The sequence below is a fragment of the Taeniopygia guttata genome, chromosome 19, assembly GCF_048771995.1.
Source record: "Taeniopygia guttata chromosome 19, bTaeGut7.mat, whole genome shotgun sequence".
NCBI classification, from domain to species: Eukaryota; Metazoa; Chordata; class Aves; order Passeriformes; family Estrildidae; genus Taeniopygia; species Taeniopygia guttata.
Window position 1 is genome coordinate 7,491,612 of NC_133044.1, and position 18,855 is coordinate 7,510,466.

General features: G+C 48.2%; 1 protein-coding gene across 6 annotated transcripts in view; it reads left to right on the forward strand.

Moving 5' to 3' along the window:
- The window catches only part of LOC100223347 (sphingosine-1-phosphate transporter SPNS2), a 133,696-nt gene extending 117,163 nt beyond the window's left edge, over positions 1 to 16,533 (forward strand). For 4 of the 6 annotated variants that reach the window (XM_072916856.1, XM_072916855.1, XM_072916854.1 and 1 more), the window contains 2 exons: positions 11,467 to 11,513; positions 13,229 to 13,320. Coding sequence is in view for 2 of the 6 variants with exons in the window: in XM_072916859.1 (XP_072772960.1) it covers positions 5,674 to 5,782; positions 11,467 to 11,513; positions 13,229 to 13,394 (322 nt within the window). In the remaining 4 variants the exon portion in view is untranslated. Of the gene's footprint in view, positions 1 to 5,673; positions 5,783 to 11,466; positions 11,514 to 13,228; positions 16,037 to 16,121 lie in introns of those variants that run through there. The other 2 variants (XM_072916859.1, XM_030287875.4) reach the window with 2 other exon arrangements.
- Positions 16,534 to 18,855: the final 2,322 nt, after the last annotated feature.

The window sequence follows — 18,855 nt, forward strand, 5'->3', positions numbered from 1 at the left end:
AAATACTTCAATTGTGTTTTAAACCACTCAACTACAATTCTTCTGTGATATCACTTGACTGTGTTGTTTCTTTCCTGCTCTGCACCTCTGCAGAGGAGACCTAAAGCAGTTGTATTTTATTTCCAAACATCAGCACTCTGAACTGTACTAATTCTTTTTCTTACCTGCTTGAGGAATATTGGTGAGACCAATATTCCTATAAAGCTAAATTTTAGACTCTCTGGAAGACATTACAGTCTTGCCATGACAGAACCCTCTGGAGTGGATCAGAAATCTGATAATTGCACTTTTATCCTCAAGCTCCATCACAGGTACCTGTGCAGCCATGCCAAAGAGACATTTCTAAGGCTGGGAGCAGTCCAGGTTCACTCAATGGAAGTAAAAGCCCAGCACTGCTGAGAGTTGTGTCTGTGGTTTGTTTTCATCCCTCCCTTGTTCACAGTGTGGAGCACTGGGACAAAGAAAGCTTCACCCTGGAGGGCTGCAGAAGAAAAGCCCACATTTGGTACTTGATAGAAGCTCCATCAATAATTAGGGAAAATGTGCTTTTTTTTATTGGGAAAAGGAATTTTAAAAAGTCCTTTTCCCAAGCTATGACAACTTTTGAGTACCAGGGATATAAATCACCACAATTAGTGTGTATCAGGATCCTTTCCTGGGCAGTGAGTGCAGTGATCCTGCAGCCCTGTCCCCAGCCATGGCCACTCCCAGCTGCTGCTGAGGGAAAACCAAATTCATCTGGATTCTTCCTGAAAAATCACCCTGTGCAGATGTGGGATACTCTACTCCTCAAAGGATTTTGTTGTTTTAATTTGGAGGGTTTTGTGGGTTTTGCTTTTTTTTTTTTTTTTTTTTTTTAACTTAATCCCTGGCTTTACACCTGTAAACATTAGATTTTCTGGTTTTTTCCAGAGGTAAGAAAAGATTCTTAGGATGGCTGTCCAAGTTTTGTACTGGCTCAGTCCCTCTCTGCCTGATAGAGGCTGATGTTTTTGCCAAGGGCACAGCAATGCAGATCAGGCAGCAGGATGCAACTGCAGTGTGGATCCCTGGTGCAGCCAGAGCAGGAATAAACAGCTGCACTGATGCAGCTATTCAGAACAAAAGAATTCAAGTCTTTAACCAGTGACCACTCAGCACTTGAGAGCCTGCAAGCCTCAGTCATTCACCCCTTTGTTTGCATATTAAGAATCAGGTTATTTAAACTACTCATGCAGGTATTTTTTTTCTCCTAAAATGAAAATTAAACATTTAATAAGAAAAAAAAATTTGCTCTTAACACCTTTGATCCGATGTGGAAGCTCTTGCTGAGTAGAAGTGCTGGTGGATCCTTCATTTTAAAAGTGGTGTGTACAAACACTAGAAAAAAATCCTCTTTACAGAGGAGATAGCAAAATCCACAAAAAGAACCATCCCTAGTCCAGACACTTCTGCTGTCTTAAACATGGCACATATTCAAATTGCATTACAGTAAAAATGAGAATAATCCATTTTCAGGCTCTTTCTTCTGCCTCATACAGGCTTATTTTTAGCCTTTTGCAGAACTGGATATAAAATTATCTCCCAGTTCTCCTATTGCAGCAATTTGAAAGTGTCTGACCTTATTTTTGCTTTGCAGATTCTATTATGTGGGACAGGGGAAGGACTCACAGAGTTGTCAAACCTCCCTTTCTCTCATTTTTCTGTGGCAGCAGCTGGAGACAGAAAGGACCCCTCAGGTGACCTGATGCTGTTTTCAGCAAAGCCCAGAGTCCCTCCATTAACCATTTCCCAGGTATTGAAGTGGCAGCTGACATGCTGAGTGTGCTCCATTCTGGTAGTTTGCATTGCCAAAAAGAACATTTCTTCTCTGAAATAGCTGGGGCTGTATCACAAGGGGTTTTAAGATGCTGGACACTTATTTTGGAGAGATGTGTCAGTGCTGCATTGAGTTTGGATTTAAGGATTTCAGGAGCTGCAAGTAGACTTTAACAACTCCAAAAAAAGGGATATTTGAGAACAATTTGCTCACTGCTGATACTCCACTGCTTATAGGGAGGAATATCATTGCTTCGTTTGTTTTGACTTTAAAAAAGACCAATAATTAAACATTTCCTACAGTGGTAGAAACTCACAATGCTTTTTGAGCCCAGATAAGATATCATTGGCCTTTGAAGCCACATTATTTACAGCAAAAAGCCCAGATTAAGATGCAGAGGATCTGTGGTGATGGAAGGAGAGAAGCAAGCAGTGAGTTTTGAGTATCTGAAAGAGGCATGATAAAAACTCACAGACTGCAGATGGAACTAGATTAGACTATTAGATGGTTTATATGGAATCCGTGCTAAGAATATGAAGGGGGGAGATGGTGAAAATGTAAGTAGTTCTACTATTGGTTGAAAAAGCTCCTTGTAAAGCTGTTGGTTCCTCACCTGTTTACTGGCCATATTTGTAACTCCATAAACACTTAGCAAAACCAAGAATGTAACAGCTTGGGACTTGAATTTTAAGTGCTGGTTTGCTGCTGCAGTTGGGAGCTGCTGGAGTCATGCAGATGGAAAATAGCCTCATATAGAAGAATTGCTGATTTGTTGTGTCACTTCAGCCACCTCTGGATTTCCTGCAGGTCGGGTAGGGAGGTGTCAAAGGTCAGTGTGGCTGTTCACAGGCAGTTTGAGCTCAGCTGTGGTCCTTACACGGTGTTTGAAATGCTGTTCATTCAGCAGGAGCTTTGCTTTAGCCCAGGCAGGACGGGGGCAGCTGGTGCTGGCACAGCTCTGGGAACCCCTGAGCTGCAGAAGGGGCTGTGGGCAGAGCTCTGGCTTCTCAAAAACCACCCATTCCCCTCCAGACTGACCTTCCCAGGTTCATCCCCCGTGCCAGAGAAAGGAAACAATATTCCTGCACTATTCCTAGCTACTTAGTGCTCTCCCACAGCAAGAATGGAACTTCTCCATGTGCCTTATGCTGTGGGAAAGACAAAGCTCATTTTTCCAGGAGCTCCAGATCAAGAACTGCTTGGGAGTCCTCCTGCTGTCTTGGCTACTGACCCTCTGCTGTGAGCCCCAAGAAGTCAGACATTGTTCTAGAATGCTCATCAGTTGTAAAACAGGATTGGAGGCACTTTCCCATAATGTACAAGGGGCACTGAAATCATATGCTACCAATGGACTCAGCATGTGAATTGGTGTTGGCATTGCAAAGGAGAATTCTTGGCATAGAGGGACTTTGCCATGCAGGAGATTTTAAATTCTCACTGAGACAGACTCTTTGCTAAGGCTGCCCTGGCACAGAGACAAAATCTGATCAGATCCCACGCAGGTGACTGGAGCGCTGAGCAGAAGGCAGCAGCCTTCCAAGCAAGAAACAATCTCTGACACAAGGAAATGGAAGAAATCATGAAAAATTCAGCCGTGCTCTTTCCTGATGGCAGAGCATTTTGCAAATGTACTGGCTTTTATAAGCAGCAATGACCTCTCCTTGTGCAGCAGGCTGCAAGGCAGACACTGTCACTGTGGGTGTGTGAGAGCAATTTAATTGTGGCAGGGTCCTTGACCTGGGCCAGGCTTTAACCCCAGCAAGTCCCTCACAGCCACTCACTACCTGCCCCACCAGTGCACTGGGAGAATTGGAAGGATAAGAGCTGAAAAATGTGTGGGTTGAGTGCAGACAGTTTAATAGGGAAAGCAAAAGCTGCACTACAGACAAAGCAAAACAAAACAAGGAATTCACTCCCCACTTCCCATGGCAGGTGGGTGTTCAGCCATCCCCCATCAGAGCAGGGGGATCAGCCATCCCCCATCCTTTACACACAAGTTACATGCAAGGACAAACACCTTCACTCCAAACATGATCCCTTCCTCTTCTTTCCCCACTTTATATACTGAGCCCAGCATCATAAGGTGTGCAATATCACTTTGGGTCTCGTGGCTCTATCTCCTCCCAACTTCCTATGGACACCCAATTCCTCACCAGCGTGGCAGGACAAGGAGCAGAAAAAGCCTTGGCTCTGTACAAACCCTGTTCAGGAATAACAAAAACATCTCTATATTATCACCCATGTTCAGCACAAATCCAAAACTCAACCCACTCGAGACCCTGAGAAGAAGATTCATTTTAATCTACTCCAGCCAAACCCAGCACAGCCTGAATGACATCTTTTTGAGAAACAGGGACAAACTGTTGGAGTATTACCTCCACTGCTCCACTAAGGAGTGCCTGGCTTGGTCATTCCCAAAGTTTCTGCCAGACCACTACAAGCCACGTAGGGGTTGCCAGGACTGTTACAGTGGAGTGGATGGATGGATGTTCCCTTGAGGTCTCCAGGCCATGTTGGACAGGGTCTGGAGCAACCTGGTCTACTGGAATGTGTCCCTGTCCTTGGCAAGGGGTTGGATGAGATGATCTTCAAGGTGCCCTTCAACCCAACTCCTTCCATGGTTCTGTTATTTCCCACACCTGGTAGCTCAGAGGCTGGTGAAAAGAGCTGTAGCATGAGGCAGTTATTTTGGAGGATCAGAAATATGTTTTTAATCAAGTGCCATCAGGAAGTTCTACAGGATTTTCTATTTTAAGATTTAATAAGATTTAATTTTAAGATTTTTTTCATTTTTACCTGCTTTTTATGGCATGTTTTCTCTCCCTTGCCATCCAATCATTCAGTCAAAAGCGAGGCACTCCACTGCTCTTTTCTCCGCTATTTCTGAGGATGTGAGTGTATTACACACATCTTCCGTGGCACTAAAACCCTTCACCTCAATACTGAGCACATCAATATCTGGCAGAATTATACTTACAGAGACAGACTCAGGCACAAAGTTTCAAGACCCACATTTTCACAGATTTCAGAGGTCTGTGGCAGAGTACCCCCACAGACTGGTGAGCTCTGGAGCTCATTTCCATCCAGGTCCTTGGGACCCTGATTGGTGCTGTAAACTGCTCATCCTCACATCTGTTCTGCTGCAGCTGCCTGGGAAAATAGCAGCAAAGGTTATTGATTTTTCCTTTATGGCAGTTTTCTCCTCAGTAAAGATACGTGAAAGAGGAAAAAGTGAAGCTGACCCATGTTTCTGCCTCTGGAGACAAATCTGCACCTGGATTAAATGAACAGATAGAAAATACTCACAGTCTGTGAAGCTTTAAGGGGCTGAACCAAACAGAGGGGGAAATATATTTGCTGTACATGATTATCATATTTTGTTTGCTAAGCCCACTGACATGCAGGAAGAAAAGGGGATTTGAGCCAATTCATTTCTTCAGTGCAGCTGGAGGAGCCCCTGTGCCCAGCAGAGAGCTGTCACCCCACAGTGACTGAGCAATGCAGGGGAAGGGCAGCGTGCAGGAGGGCTGGGCACAGCCAGCTCCTGTGGGAGCCTTGGGATGGAGAGCTGCAGGTGCACAGAGCCCTGGCTGGGAATCAGGGCATGGGCAGGCAGCAGCACAGTGAGCACTGTTCCTGCTCCAAAGCAAACTCCTCCAGATTGTTGGCTGAATTTTGTTAGAGTTCTCTTAGCATCCTTTTCCTCCGGCAAACTGACCTCAGCTCCATCAACAGCCCGTTCCTGCAGGCTGGATAACCTGTCAGATGCATCAGGAAGCTCAGCCTGGACTATTTTTAACTGTGCCATCCTATCCTTGTGCCACTCACAGGGAGCCCTAGGCTGATGGATCACTGTTGCTCTCCTTCCCTTTCAGTCCCTGTTTCCAGCTGCAGCCTGCTTGGAGTCTGAAGTTCTGCAGGAATTCATGTTGTCAGTCACATCTTGTCCCAGAATTCCTGACTTCACCATCAAAACAGCTTGAGGTCAGTCAGAGCAGGAGCTGCTCTCTGGGAGCAATCCTTGATTCTGCTGTTCTTACTGAAGGTAACAGGTCATAGTGAGGGTTAATGTTCTGCAGCCTTTTTTGGGGAGGAGTTGGAGGCTGTGGCAGCTTGCTCAGCATCCCAGGAAAACTGCTGTGGAGCAGGGAACCAAAGCCATCTCCTTCCAGCTGCAGGTGAAATTGGGAACTGTGCTTAGCTACTGCAGGGCAGCAATGGCTAACCCAGCTAACCTGCTGCACTGTTACCAAAAACTCTGTAATGAAGGGCACAGAAGGTACACACTTGAACTGGAGTATCCAGCCTGCTGGGTTTGCTCCTCCTGAAGTGTCTGGTGAAAAGGTGCTGCAGGACTGGGACCAGTGTTTGCACTCAAGTGTGGCAGAGTCCAGCTGAGAGATCTCTGCTTTGTTTTGGCTTCTGCAGTGAGCAAAACAGTGAAAGAACAGCTGTGGCTTTGATTTGTTACAGGGGCTGCTCCAGCTCTCCTACTCCACAACTCTCATCAGTTACCTGCAGGAATTAGTTATAACAGCAGCATCAGTGCAAGTCCCTCCCTGTGTTCACAGATCAGTTGATAAAATTCACTCTTACAGCAGGTGTGGAGCTACAAGTGACCATCTTTAGCCTCTGTTTTCCTTGTCCAGTCTCAGGCTCAATCATCAGCTCTGAATGCTGATGTTTCAGTAGCTGGAATTTCAGACTGCTGCATCTGCCTGGGCTGCTCATCATCCCTGAGGCACAGGTGGAGGGTGATGCTGCTCTGATGCAAAAAACACCCTTTAACCGGCTGTATTTGAAAAGTGATTTGCTTTTCATAGATTAAGGCCATAAAATCTCCTTACCTTTCAAGGATGTCTGGCTATAAACTTTGCATCACCTAAAATTTCAGGTTTCAGTGTGTTTAAAAGGCCTTTTGGAGATGTTTTTGACCTCCCAGCATCTAAGGAAGTTCAGACAGGAGGAATCTGCTGGGGGATGCCCTTAGTGACTGGTCCCCATGTGTCTCTTCCTAAAGCATTGCTTCAAACAGGCACTTGATGGCACGTTGCAGTAGAAACACAGAATTCTCTCCACTGGAATTAAGAAGGATCCTTAATCACTGGCAGAAATTGTTGCTAATTCCAGTGGTCCAGCTGTACTAGCTGTAGTCCATGTACTTCTGTCTGCTGAATGAGGTCCAGCTCGACAACTCAGTACTAAAAAACTCCTACTCAATAACTCAAAAACTGATTTATTTTCAGGCTAGAAGGACCCTACTGGAGCATTTTATTGCTGGTTGTAAAAATTAAGAGATGTTAAGTACAGCAGGCTGTAAAAACCAGGACAACATTTCCTAATGTGCTTCTCAGATACAAAAGCCAGAGTCTGGCTTGTTTAGATAGCAAGAAAACTGGGCTTTGGGAAAGCTGCAGGATACTGAAATACAGGTGGTGTTTAACTTAGGCATGAAACTTGACATGAACTGGGCTGGCAGCATTCCCAAAAGCTTTCTGTAAGCACAGCCTTGGGCACAGCAGTGCTCCCCACACTGAGGTGTGTCCTCCTTCCTGACACCCTGCTGCTGGCTGGAGCTCAGGGACAGAGGTGACACGTCCCTGGAGCTCAGCAGGACAGTCAGTGGCACACACATCCCACCAGTGCTCCTCACAGCTGGAGCAGGCAGGTGAGCAGTGGGTGTGGGTTCTCCCCTTGCTGGCCCAGGGAGGAGCAGGAGGTTCTTGCACTGGATGTAGGCAGCAGGAATTCTTTTAAATGCCTGGCACTGCCCAGCAGTGCTGGCTGCACTACAACCTGTAATCTCCATTAGCTGCTGGCCTGGGGACCAGCAAGGCTGGAAGGGACAGAGCATCTGGAGAATAATCCTGCCCAGTTCCTGAAATAGAGCATAGCTGACCTGTAAAAGATGCTGGCCAGTCATCTGTTATCTTAAATTGGCTGTCTTGTCCTCATGCAGGTCTCTAACCAGCCGAGGTGCAGTGAAATTAGATCCATTTTACGTAGCATAAATATTTAACAGCTCTAGAGCATGTAGTTTAATATTAAACAGACAGACTTATAAATACTTCAGAATTATAGATGCTGTCACAGTACATGGAAATTACCTGATAGGAGCTAGGAGAAATATTTAGGTTTGACAGGAGAGGAAGTGATGGAGTTAGAGAGAATCAGCCACATTTTTAACTGCTAGAGGAGTCTGTAAAAAAAACCAAAAAGTTGTACAACTTCTGTTCTTGAAAGGCAATGTGGGTGAGTTTCCTCCTCCAGAAATAATAGACTGGTTCCCACCCTACTCTCTTCAAGGAATGAAAACATTCACAATCTTAAAAAAACACTGCAGAGCAAACAGAACAATTTAGGAGCCAATGTTCAGTGATCCATTCAGTGTGGGATTATCATTATTAGAAAGGCAAGTGGTACTTAATGAGGGATTTAGATGCTCTTGAGCCTTGTTATTTTAAGCCCATGTACTACATTTTGCCACCTAAGAGAGTTTAAAATTTATTATTTGAAGGTTTGCTTTTAAAAAAGTAAACAAAATCCCACTTGACCCATAAACTGAGCCCCACTGCCATTGGTTGTGGCAGTGACCACTGTCTGCAGCATGGAGCTTCAGAGGGATTGAGGAGGCACTGTCCCAAATTTGGGGACTATTTCAGTTCTCTCTCCTGTCCACCAGTTTCCTGTGTGATCCCTGAAAGTCGTTTCTCTCCCCAGCAGGTTCACAAGTCATGTGCAGTCTAATTTCCCATCAAATTTCGAAAAGCATTTCAGGATTAGCACCTCCAGGCCGCTTTTCCCATCTGTGAAACAGAGATGAAGCAGAACTTGAGAGAAATGTGTCAAAATAAAAGGGGGGTACATTTTTTTCATAGGAGGCTGAATTCAAGCAGGAAAGTTGTATCTATTTCCAGTTGTGTCAGCAAGACCATGCTCAAGTCACAGCAAAACGAACTTTTTCTATGTATATTCTGTGTCCTCTAAGAACATGGAATGATGTGGCAAGGGACAGGACTTTCAAACATTATGGCTCACTCAAACCTCTGGAGTTTTAGTGTTCTGTGATAGGTTTGTGACATTCTATAGCTTGCTTCCTAGTTTGGAAGTTGGCTGTAGCATTCCCAGGTAGTTTTCTCTGATGTATTCTGCACAATTCCAATGTTCAATACAACGTGATTTCCAGTGCAATAGGGTTACCAAGAATGGGACTTGTACGAAGAAACTTGGGTCAGCTCTTCCATCAGAAATATTTCTGTTTATAGCCCGGAAAAGCAGAAAAAGCACAGAGGCTTCTATGCACCTTGGAGACCTGTGGGGTTGGTGTGAAGTTAAGAGCTGTGGGCTGAACTGGACCAATTCCTGATGCAGAGGTTTCTTGGAAGGTGTCCCCTGAGTACTGATTAATTTTTATCCTGGACCGTGTTTGAATCCATTTCAGTGAAAAAGAGTGTTCTGAGTTAGGTACTGTCTTGGTTTGGAAAAACAGGTGTCTGCTGAGGAAGGCAGGAGCCTCCCCTGAAATGGAAAAATGTAAACCCCTTCCCTCCGAATTGTTATAAATTTGAAATTAAGGGGGGCTCTCAGGCAAAAATATGGGACCAGGAACAACAGTTCTTTATTAGGGAAGAAAATAAAAAGATAAAATAAACAATGCAGTGAACCAAAACAACACTGACAGAGTCAGAACACAAGCTGACACCCTGTTGGACAGGGCGTTGGCAGCATTCCAATTGGAATTATGGCTGCTGTCCTCCTGGAGTGTCAGGTGTGGTTCTGTTGGAGCAGTGATCCTGTAGAAAAGGGTGCACTCTTCATCTGAAGAGGCAGTGGAAGAGGCAGCTCTTCCTCGGGGAAATCCAGGGCAGGAAAAACCCTGCTGGTGTTCCAGAAACTCCAGATTACATCCAGGTAGGAATGCTTGGCTCCTCCCTCTGGGCAGAGCATCTCACAATGGGATGTTACAGTTCTTACCAGTCATGCAGTGACACTCAGTGGCCCATTATCAGCAGATGTCTCCCCAAGGGAGAATTGATTGTGGAAGTGATAAGGAAAACTGTTCACTTAACACAAGACAACTGCTGTACAGATGATAATAGAATACAACTTGCTTCTCAATCTGGGACAGGTACAAAGCGTGGTGAAGATCCACAACTAAGTTTTAACGTGTCCAGAAGAGAGTGATGCTTCCTGAGAATTTGTCACCTGGCAGGGCCTCAGGCAGTGGCAGCTGTGTGATGTTCCCTGTGCACCTGTCCAAGGGTTTCACTGATGCACAGAGAAGCTGCCTTTGACAGCAGAGGTACAAACCACTGCTGGGGCAGTTTGCTTCTTGCTTTGAAAGACAGGGGTCTGCTAAGGAAGGCAGGAGCCTCCCTTGGAATGGAAAATGCAGCTCCCTTCCCTCTGAATTATTATAACTTTGAAATTACAGGGCTCTCAGGCAGAGATATGGGAAACAAGAGTTCTCTTACTCGAGTGTGTGTGTACAAGGCGAGCACAGAGCAGCAGCCCCAGCCCCCTTTTTTTCCCAGCCCAATTCTTCCAGTGTCTCTGCCTTTCCCAGAGAAACCCCCAGGTAAAAAGAGAGAGCAGCCAGCTGGACCCCTCCCCTGAGCTGTGCCACTTCTTTTGCCTCTCTTAATACCTGGTCATTATTGTCTCCTAGCAGCACATATAGCAGAAATAAAAAGTCCTAAACCACAACAGCCAACCTCCATTGGTAGGTGGAGACTCTCCCTTAGTAACTCAGATTTATTTATGTTCCTGCTGCCCAAGTACAGCCAGAGAGCCCTCGGGTAAAGCACTCCCACAGCCACACCAGGGCAGGTCTGTAGGTGTGCTGGGGGTTTCCCAGTCAGGAAGAACTCAGGCGTTCCCACTGAGGTCAGTGAACAAGTTCCAAAGTCTCAGAGGGTGAGGATGACACCTCTGGCAGTTCCCACGGGCTCTGCTCTGTGTGTCACTGTCAAAGGTACTCACTCCTGTCCCTGAGTAACAAGAGCAGCATGGGAGGGGACGGGACAGGAGCTGCTGCTGAGGAAGGTTGACATTTCCAGGGTATGTGCTGCAAGGACAAGCAGGAGGTGCAAGGGATGGGCTGGCAGGACTATTGCTGCTGTCCCAGAGCAGACAGGAGCTCTCCCCTCGCTGCCCTCATCCCAGGAGCTGCAGGACAGCTCCTGCCTGGTGACACAGCAGCTCCTGCCACACGCTGTCCATCACCCAGGAGCAGGTGCCTGGAACAGCAGCAGGTCTTCAGGAGCTGAAAATTGAAAGACAACTCATTTTTTTCTTAATTTTTATCAGTGATGACTGTTTTCATTTGTGCTGTCAGGCTGAAGGACACCAACAGCCACTGTGCAATCTTGTACTGGCTTAGGGAAATAGTAGGTACCTGGATGCCTTTGGGACCTTCCCAAATCCTTGTCAATTAGTGCCAGCAGTGTTATTTGGCATGTTCCAGCCATTGTCAGCACTGCTGTCAGACACCCCTTTGTGACAAGGTTTCAGCTTTATACCATTGTGGAGGACAGTTATTAATGTCCCACTGCTTTAAACACTGTTAAACAACCAAAACCTGGATTTACCAGCCTGGTATGTTATTAGAGATCCATTTCTTTGCTAATTGCAGCTCTCACACAGCACTGTTGTTTTCTCTTCACCAGGGTGAATCAGCTTGTGATGCCACCAGCCTCTGTGAAAGTCTGAGACGGTGAGTGACCCAAACCAGCAGTAGGTTTCAAGCTACAGCTCTGCTCCAAACCCCTGTCAGCCCATTTCTTTCCTTATGAAATGCAGAGAAGTTTCCTTAGCCAGCTCTGGTGTGCACCTTTGCTGCCCTCAGCCCAGAGCAGAGCAAATCAAGAACAGGGAAACCAGGGCTCAACTCAAATGTCCTTTGTGGCATCAGGTGCTTCCAGGTGTTCCCTTCTTGGAGCATAGAAGCCCATGTTACCCGTGTCCCCTTGACCACCAGGAGTGTGAGTGTCCCAGGCCAGAACTGAAAACCTTCTGGTGTTCACAAAACCTCCTGCTGCCCTGCTCTGGGTCAAACATGGGCTGCTACCAAGCCACCATTTCTGGCACAGTCCAGATTTTCTGCAGAAAGTGTTTCCTGGCAGCACCTGAGCCTGTTGCTGGGCTGTCCCCTCTGCAACCCTCGATGCAGGGTGACACCTCTGAGCCAGAGGGACCAGGGACTGTCCCCTCCCTGCTGCCCACCCTGTCCCTTGTGTCCATGCTGTCCTTATCACTCCCCCACAGCCACAGCGCTGCTGCTTGGAGCTGCCACAAGTGATAAACACTTCCCAGCATTTTACTGGAGCCAAAATTAATTAAAGCAAGTTTTTGAAGAGGAGATTTCTTTCCCATAAATTAAATGCATTGAAAGACTAATCAGAAAATCAGAACTCAGAAAGACACTTCAGAATGGCCTTTTGAGGGAAAAGATTTAATGCAATCTCTAGCACAGCAGATGTGTTATTTCCACAGAAGGGAGTGGATTCGGGCATAGGGCTGCCTGGAGTTTGCAGGCTCTGGGTTGGATGTGTAGTCACACAGTATTATTTAACAGTAGCTTTTAGATAAAGTTGGAGGGTTTTTTTCAACAAATCTGGGAGGAAATACTTGGTGCTGTTGCTGAAACTTGCCTTATAAAGTAGTGGCTTATAAACCTCACTACCTGTGTCCTGGGAACACCAAGGTTTTCACTGCACTTTCATCTTTTTTGGTTAATTTTTATACAGCTTGAAAGAAACCAGGGCACCATCACAGGGGAATTTTTCTGTAATGCAGCAGCCACTAATTTTTAAGGTTGGGGCAATTTCCAGCATGACATAGAGCACAGACCCTCTCATAGGAAATCCTGCAGTGAGAGAACTGGTTATCCTTGTCCCATTATCTAGGAAAGCAGCTGGCTGCTAGAGAGGCCACCAGTGGTACCTCAGCAGTGAGGAGAGGTGCTGACATGCTCCTTCAAGCCAGCATGGGCCACCAGCAGTGCCTGCTCTGCCCTGTCAGCAGCACACCAAGCTGGGCTCTCCAGGGACAGCCATTTCTAAAATGACAATTTAAGGCACAACAGTCCCTCTTTAGTAAGCTGAGGGGGTCAAAAACAGTCTACAGAAATGGAGCTTGTCGTGCTGAGCTGCTTCAGCCCACAGCAGGAGCAGCTGTGCCTCCACACTGCCCTTAAGGCTACACGGGAGCTACAGCTGCAGTCACCTCCTGGAGCAGGCTGGGCCAGGATCACAGTGCAAATGTTCCCATTCCAAATGGCTTCAGCACATCCCCAAGTGCTGCCTCCACCCTGGGCAGCTTTGCCAGCCCCCTGAGGTCTCACCAGGGGTCTCACAGCTGGCCCCCACCACCATCAGCAGTCCATCCCTGGAGCTGCCCCAGTGACCACCTTCTGTTCCCTGTTTGCAGCTGCCAGGGAAGGCAAGGACACGTGGACTCCTGCTCCCACCATCCCAATCTCAGTCTGAAGCCCTTCTGTGCTGGCTGCCAGTGGATCCTTCAGCTCCATATCACAGAGGGGGTCTGTGCACCAAACCCATCCCTGCAGCCTGCGGGGTCAGGCTCCAGGAGATGAGCAGGGCAGCCGGGAACGTGGAACACGAGGACATCCCCGGGGCCCTGAGCATGGAAACCAACTGTCCACTGGACCCAGGAAAAGCTGCCCAAGTGAGCAACTGTAGATTGTGTAAATGGTTTTAGCTGTAGCCAGTGAAGTCCACACTGTTTGTAGGGCAGCTGGTGTCCTATGGAATGCTGCTGCTCTGCCAGCACTCCCACAGACTGCACTAGTTGAGGACCTGTTTTGTACATCACCTTTTCTTTGACACTGAAGGCTTGATTCAGATTATTATTTTTTATTTAAATATGTTATAAGATGCTTTATCTCTGCTGGAGACATTAGATGAGATATATATATATATATATATACTTAGATAAAGTTTTTATTTAAACATTTGAAATCTGAAGCTGCCTGTGCAACCATAGCAGACATGAATAACGTCCATAGCTCTCCTCCTCTCAGTGCCCTGGTGCCAGGGCCTGCAAGGGCACCACAGGAGAATTTCCAGTGGGTGACCTACCTGTCACTGAGCCTGAGCAGTGGGACAGAGGAGAGAGTTTCACTGCACTGGGTATGCTGGTGTTTGTCACAGAAAGGCCCAGAGGAACGTTGGACAGAAATCCCTACAGGCTCTAGACTTTTCCATATGCTAAATTCAGCTTTCCTAGGAGGTTAAAAAAGGTTTAAAAGCCTGTGGGCTTTTAAAATACCAAAATCCACCTAGCTGAATGGCTGCACCTTGGGCCTGGGAGTGCAATACTGCTGTGCCAGTGACCTCGTGCTTTGTTTACATGATGCCATATCACTCAGACTGTCAATGCTAATCCTCCCTGCCTGTATCCCAGAGCAGGCACTGACTCTGCCTTCAGAGCAGTGCTGGGTTCCTGCACACCCAGCCTGTCACTGGGGTGCACTTGTACCTTTAAAAGGTGCCTTTGAGGGGTTTCAGACAAGGCCGGTGCCTGAGCTGGGTTAGACTCAAATGCAGGAGCATGTCATGGTGCCATTCCACTGCGGTCTTGTTTCCTGGACCTGGCCTCCACAAGCCAAATTTGGGCTGTGTCAGCTGGATGGGGGAAGAAGGGGAGCACAGGTCCTGAAGAGGGCCAGGCTGCCCCAGGGAGGGCAGAGCCCCAGGGAGGGCAGTGCCCCAGGGAGAGCAATGCCCCAGGGAGGGCAGAGCCCCAGGGAGGGCAGAGCCCCAGGGAGGGCAGAGCCCCAGGGAGGGCAGAGCCCCAGGGAGGGCAGTGCCCCAGGGAGGGCAGTGCCCCAGGGAGGGCAGTGGCTCAGCAGCCCCCATTCCCGTGTTCTGAGCCCCCTCTCACAGTCCAGATCTCCCCTCCAGCTCAGCACAACCTGAGCAGGTGCCAGCACCTCATTCCTGTGCTCTTGGCTCACAAGTGACTGCACGTGGGGTCCAAGGAGGACTAAATCAGCTCAAGAAATGTCAGCCCAGGACTAGATGTGAGTTAAGGCTGGAGCTGCTGTCCTGGCTGTGCCATAGCAAGGTACTGTTAGCAAATCTGGGTTTATCTCCCATTCCCTGCCAGGATGTGCTGGGACCTACAGCACAGCACTGCAGCAGAGATGGTTCTAATTCCAGTTGCTCACCCCATAGCAAGTCCCTGCCCAGGCTGGGGATTCCTATAATCCCATGAGCCTTTCCTCCTCCCCAGACCTCACAGGACTCCTCTGCAAGGGTTCTGTCACCTGAAATCCCTTAACAATAGCTCTAAGAGTTGCCTAAAGAACCAGAGCCAGAAGTGTTCCTCTAGTGCCTGAGCAAGCAGGTGCTAGAAATAACAAAGCAAAGCAAATCCCAACAATGCTTCACTTCCTACCTCGTGCCACTATTTACACTCGGAGGGGAAACATGGCCTGTAATCTGGGAGCCAAACATTTGGCTTTAAAGGCACATGAATTTCTGATTCCTATTAAGAAATTCCTTTTTAAGCTGTTTAAAAAAAAAAAAAAAAAGCAACCCAACAATCAGTCATTTCATCTCAGAGACCAAAGAAGATTAACCACATTTTCTAAATTGCTTTTCTGATAGGCTCTCTGTTGTAGCATTTATTGTCAACAAAATGGCACATTTCTGCTGAGGTTCAGAGATTAGGAATTCTCCTTAAACTCAGTTCTCAGGAGTCAACAATGAAAAGGGAACTGAAGTGTTCTGTAGTGTCACTGGCAGTCCTTGTTTGTGACAGAATCCAGCCCCTGTCAGAGCTCAGTGCTGGTTTTATCCTTTGTGCACATGGAGGAAGTGCTGTGGATTCTGTTTAAACAAGGACAGAGGGAAGGGAGCAAAAAAAGGAGTGAGAAACAAGTCCTACCTTCACCACAGGATCCCTGAATCCCTGCTGCCACATGTTCCAGGCTAAGAGAGGGAGGCTCAGGCTTCTTCAGATCCTTGCTGCATTCAGCAGGGTCTGTGCAAGTGTCCAGAGGCACCAGGGAGGCTCCAGCTGCCCCTCAGTTAATCACGAGGGTTTTCTTCTACTCCACTTCATAAAGGGGATTTTTTTAAAGCATTAACTCCCCCCAGCTGCTCCTGCACTGGCAGTCAGGTGGTTTGTACACACTGTGGGAAATGAGGCAATGGGATCTGCCCAAAGAGGCAAGAGAATGACCCAGCAGGCAGCAAGCTGCCACCCCAGGTGTTCCTGCTGCCACCCCAGGGTGCTCCTGCTGCCACCCCTGGGGCTCCTGCTGCCACCCCGGGGGCTCCTGCTGCCACCCCAGGGGGCTCCTGCTGCCACCCCGGGGGGCTCCTGCTGCCACCACTCCAGAGCAGCTCTGCGTGGCCCCAGGAGCCTCTCCCGACAAGGTGACTGAACCCTTTAAGTGTCAGGCTGTGCTCTGGGAAGCAGAGTCCTTCCAAGCTCCACCCCAAATGTTGTTCTCTTCTCCATTGGCTTTATTGTCTGGTAAACCAGCACTTACAATCACTTTTACTACGTGATGTACGGGAGTATTAGTGTATTTTCTTGTTATACAAGGGAGGAGTATAAAATAGTTTTCTGATTTCTTTCAGAAGCAAATGACTATTTTATTTTTTAAGAGCAATTGATTGTGAATCTCAGAGTATATAAAAAAAAGATAAGCCAAATATATACCTTTATGTAAATTAAGAAATAAAAGTATTTAAAATGTACCCCCTGGCTTCTTTTCTTGTGTCACCTCTTGGCTGTGCACTCCTGTGGTTGCTGCCTGCAGGGCTGGTCCCTGGGATAAGGATGCTCCAAGCTCCAGCAGCCACGGGGCTGCCAAGAACTTCCCAGCCTGCCTGGAGTTTTTTGGGCAGGGAAGGTGGTGGATTACAGTCTCCTGTTCCCCAGAGCTGGATCCAGCCAGGATCAGAGCTGAGGGAAGGAGTCCCACGAGTCCCAGCACAGCTAGAGGACCTGGCTGATGGACTGCTGGGGACGGGTGGTGTGGGAGCCATGGGCTCAGCAGGATGGACAGGAAGGCAGGAAATGATTCCCAAGTGGCCCCACAGTGGGCATCAAGGCTGCCCTTCTCCAGTGACCCCACAGCAGCCACACCCACCAAGCTCACAGGATAAAAGCAGAGAGGGGCTGCTCCCACTGCACTGGGGCTGAGTGCCACAGACAGGCGTGTCTGAGGCTCTCCTGACCAGCTGGGAGAGACCCTTCCACAGCAGGGCCTCCCTGCAGTGTCCTCCTCCTTCAGCACAGGGCAGTGTCCAAGCCAGGAAACTGCAAAAGCAAAGGCTCTGTCACTTAAAACAACCATCCCTGATGGCCTTTTGTCAGTGCTTCTCAGGCCTTTCAGCCTAATCATTCTTGTAAATTACTTGATTAAGAACAATTTTCCAAATTCTGATGTTCCAGCAGATAAGCTTTGAAGCTCAGCAGCTTTAGCTTCCATCCATCAACTACTGCTAAGGAGAGTGTGCTGTCCACACTGCCTTTGGACCGGGGCCATGCCCGTGTGTGTGTGTGTTATGTGTGTGCCCCCACACACTCACTCACTCCCCATCCCTGCTTCACAAACCCCTCACTGCCTGCAGAGCTCTCCCAGGGCCACCCATGCTGTGACAAACAAGAGCCTCATGGGCTGGCACAGGGTGACTACCCTGACCCTGTTCTGAGCTGTACGAGCTGATGCTCTTGGTGTCACTGGTGCCTTTACATTTATCACATTGTACAAAGAGGTGCTGCTTGCATGGCAGCCTCTCCTGAGCAACTCCAACACTGCACCCATTGCCCAGAGTCCCTGGCAAAAGCTCTGCATGACATACAGAGATTTTACATCAGAAATCACTGGAATGGTTTGGGCTGGAAGGACCATAAAGACCCATTAATTCCATCCCCTTGCCATGGACAGGGACACCTTTCCCTATCCCAGGTTTCTCCAAGCCCTGCCCAGCCTGGCTTTGGACACTTCCAGGGATGGGGCAGCCACAGGGCCTCACCACCCTCACAGGACTCCACGTGCCTGGATTTATTCTGTGGCTTTGGCCATTCTCCAGCATTGCCTCCCTCCCCTGAGCTCAGTGCCCAGGGCTGGGGCTGTTCTCCTGCATCCTGAAGAACCATGGAGCTCTGAGCCCAGGACAGCTGAGAAGAAAAGACTTCCTTTAAATCAGAGCATGCTCAGTCATCTAAAGCCCCAACAGTCGAGCAACAGGACCTGAAATCAAGTGAAATGAGACCTTTGTGATTATTAAAAGGCCTAAACAAGTGCTGGTGAAACACAATTTGACTTGTTGGATTAGTGACTGCATTCTATAAGCACTGCATCAAAGCCAGCCCAAAGTCAGGCGATTTAATGGGTCACACTGTGCCCTGCAGCTCTCCTGTCCCCTTTCCCCTTGACCACTCTGCAAGTCCTGGATACTAAACACACCCATGAATACAGAAAGCCGAGGCCAGTCAACCTCTCAGCCTGACAGCTGGCACTACCCAGTGCCATCCTTGTGTCAGGAACAACAGCTGGCACAGCTTTGGCCTCCCCACAATGACAGTGACAAGCTGATCCACTGAACTCCTCACTGCAGTGACCCTGGCAGGTATCCCAGAACTGATCCCCTCACTGCAGTGGCCCTGGCAGGTATCCCAGAGCTGATCCATGGGAACTCCTCACTGCAGTGACCCTGGCAGGTATCCCAGAGCTGATCCATGTGAACTCCTCACTGCAGTGACCCTGGCAGGTATCCCAGAGCAGCTCAGTCAGGCTCTGGGGGTCTCAGCCTGGTGGCTCTGGGTGCCACAGCTGCACTCGCTGCAGGCAGGTGGGGATTCCCTCCCTGAACTGCCTGCACAGAACCCTCTCCTCCAGCTCACTCTTGCTTCCCACCCACCATGCCTGCCTGCTGTTCCTCCTCTGGATCCACACAGCAGAGGCACAAATTCCCAGGATGTCCTACTTACAGGCACAGAGAGAAAGAAATCATTAGTGAGACACTTCAGATCTGAAGCCCCCTGTCCCCTTTGGAGCCCCTCTGGATCAT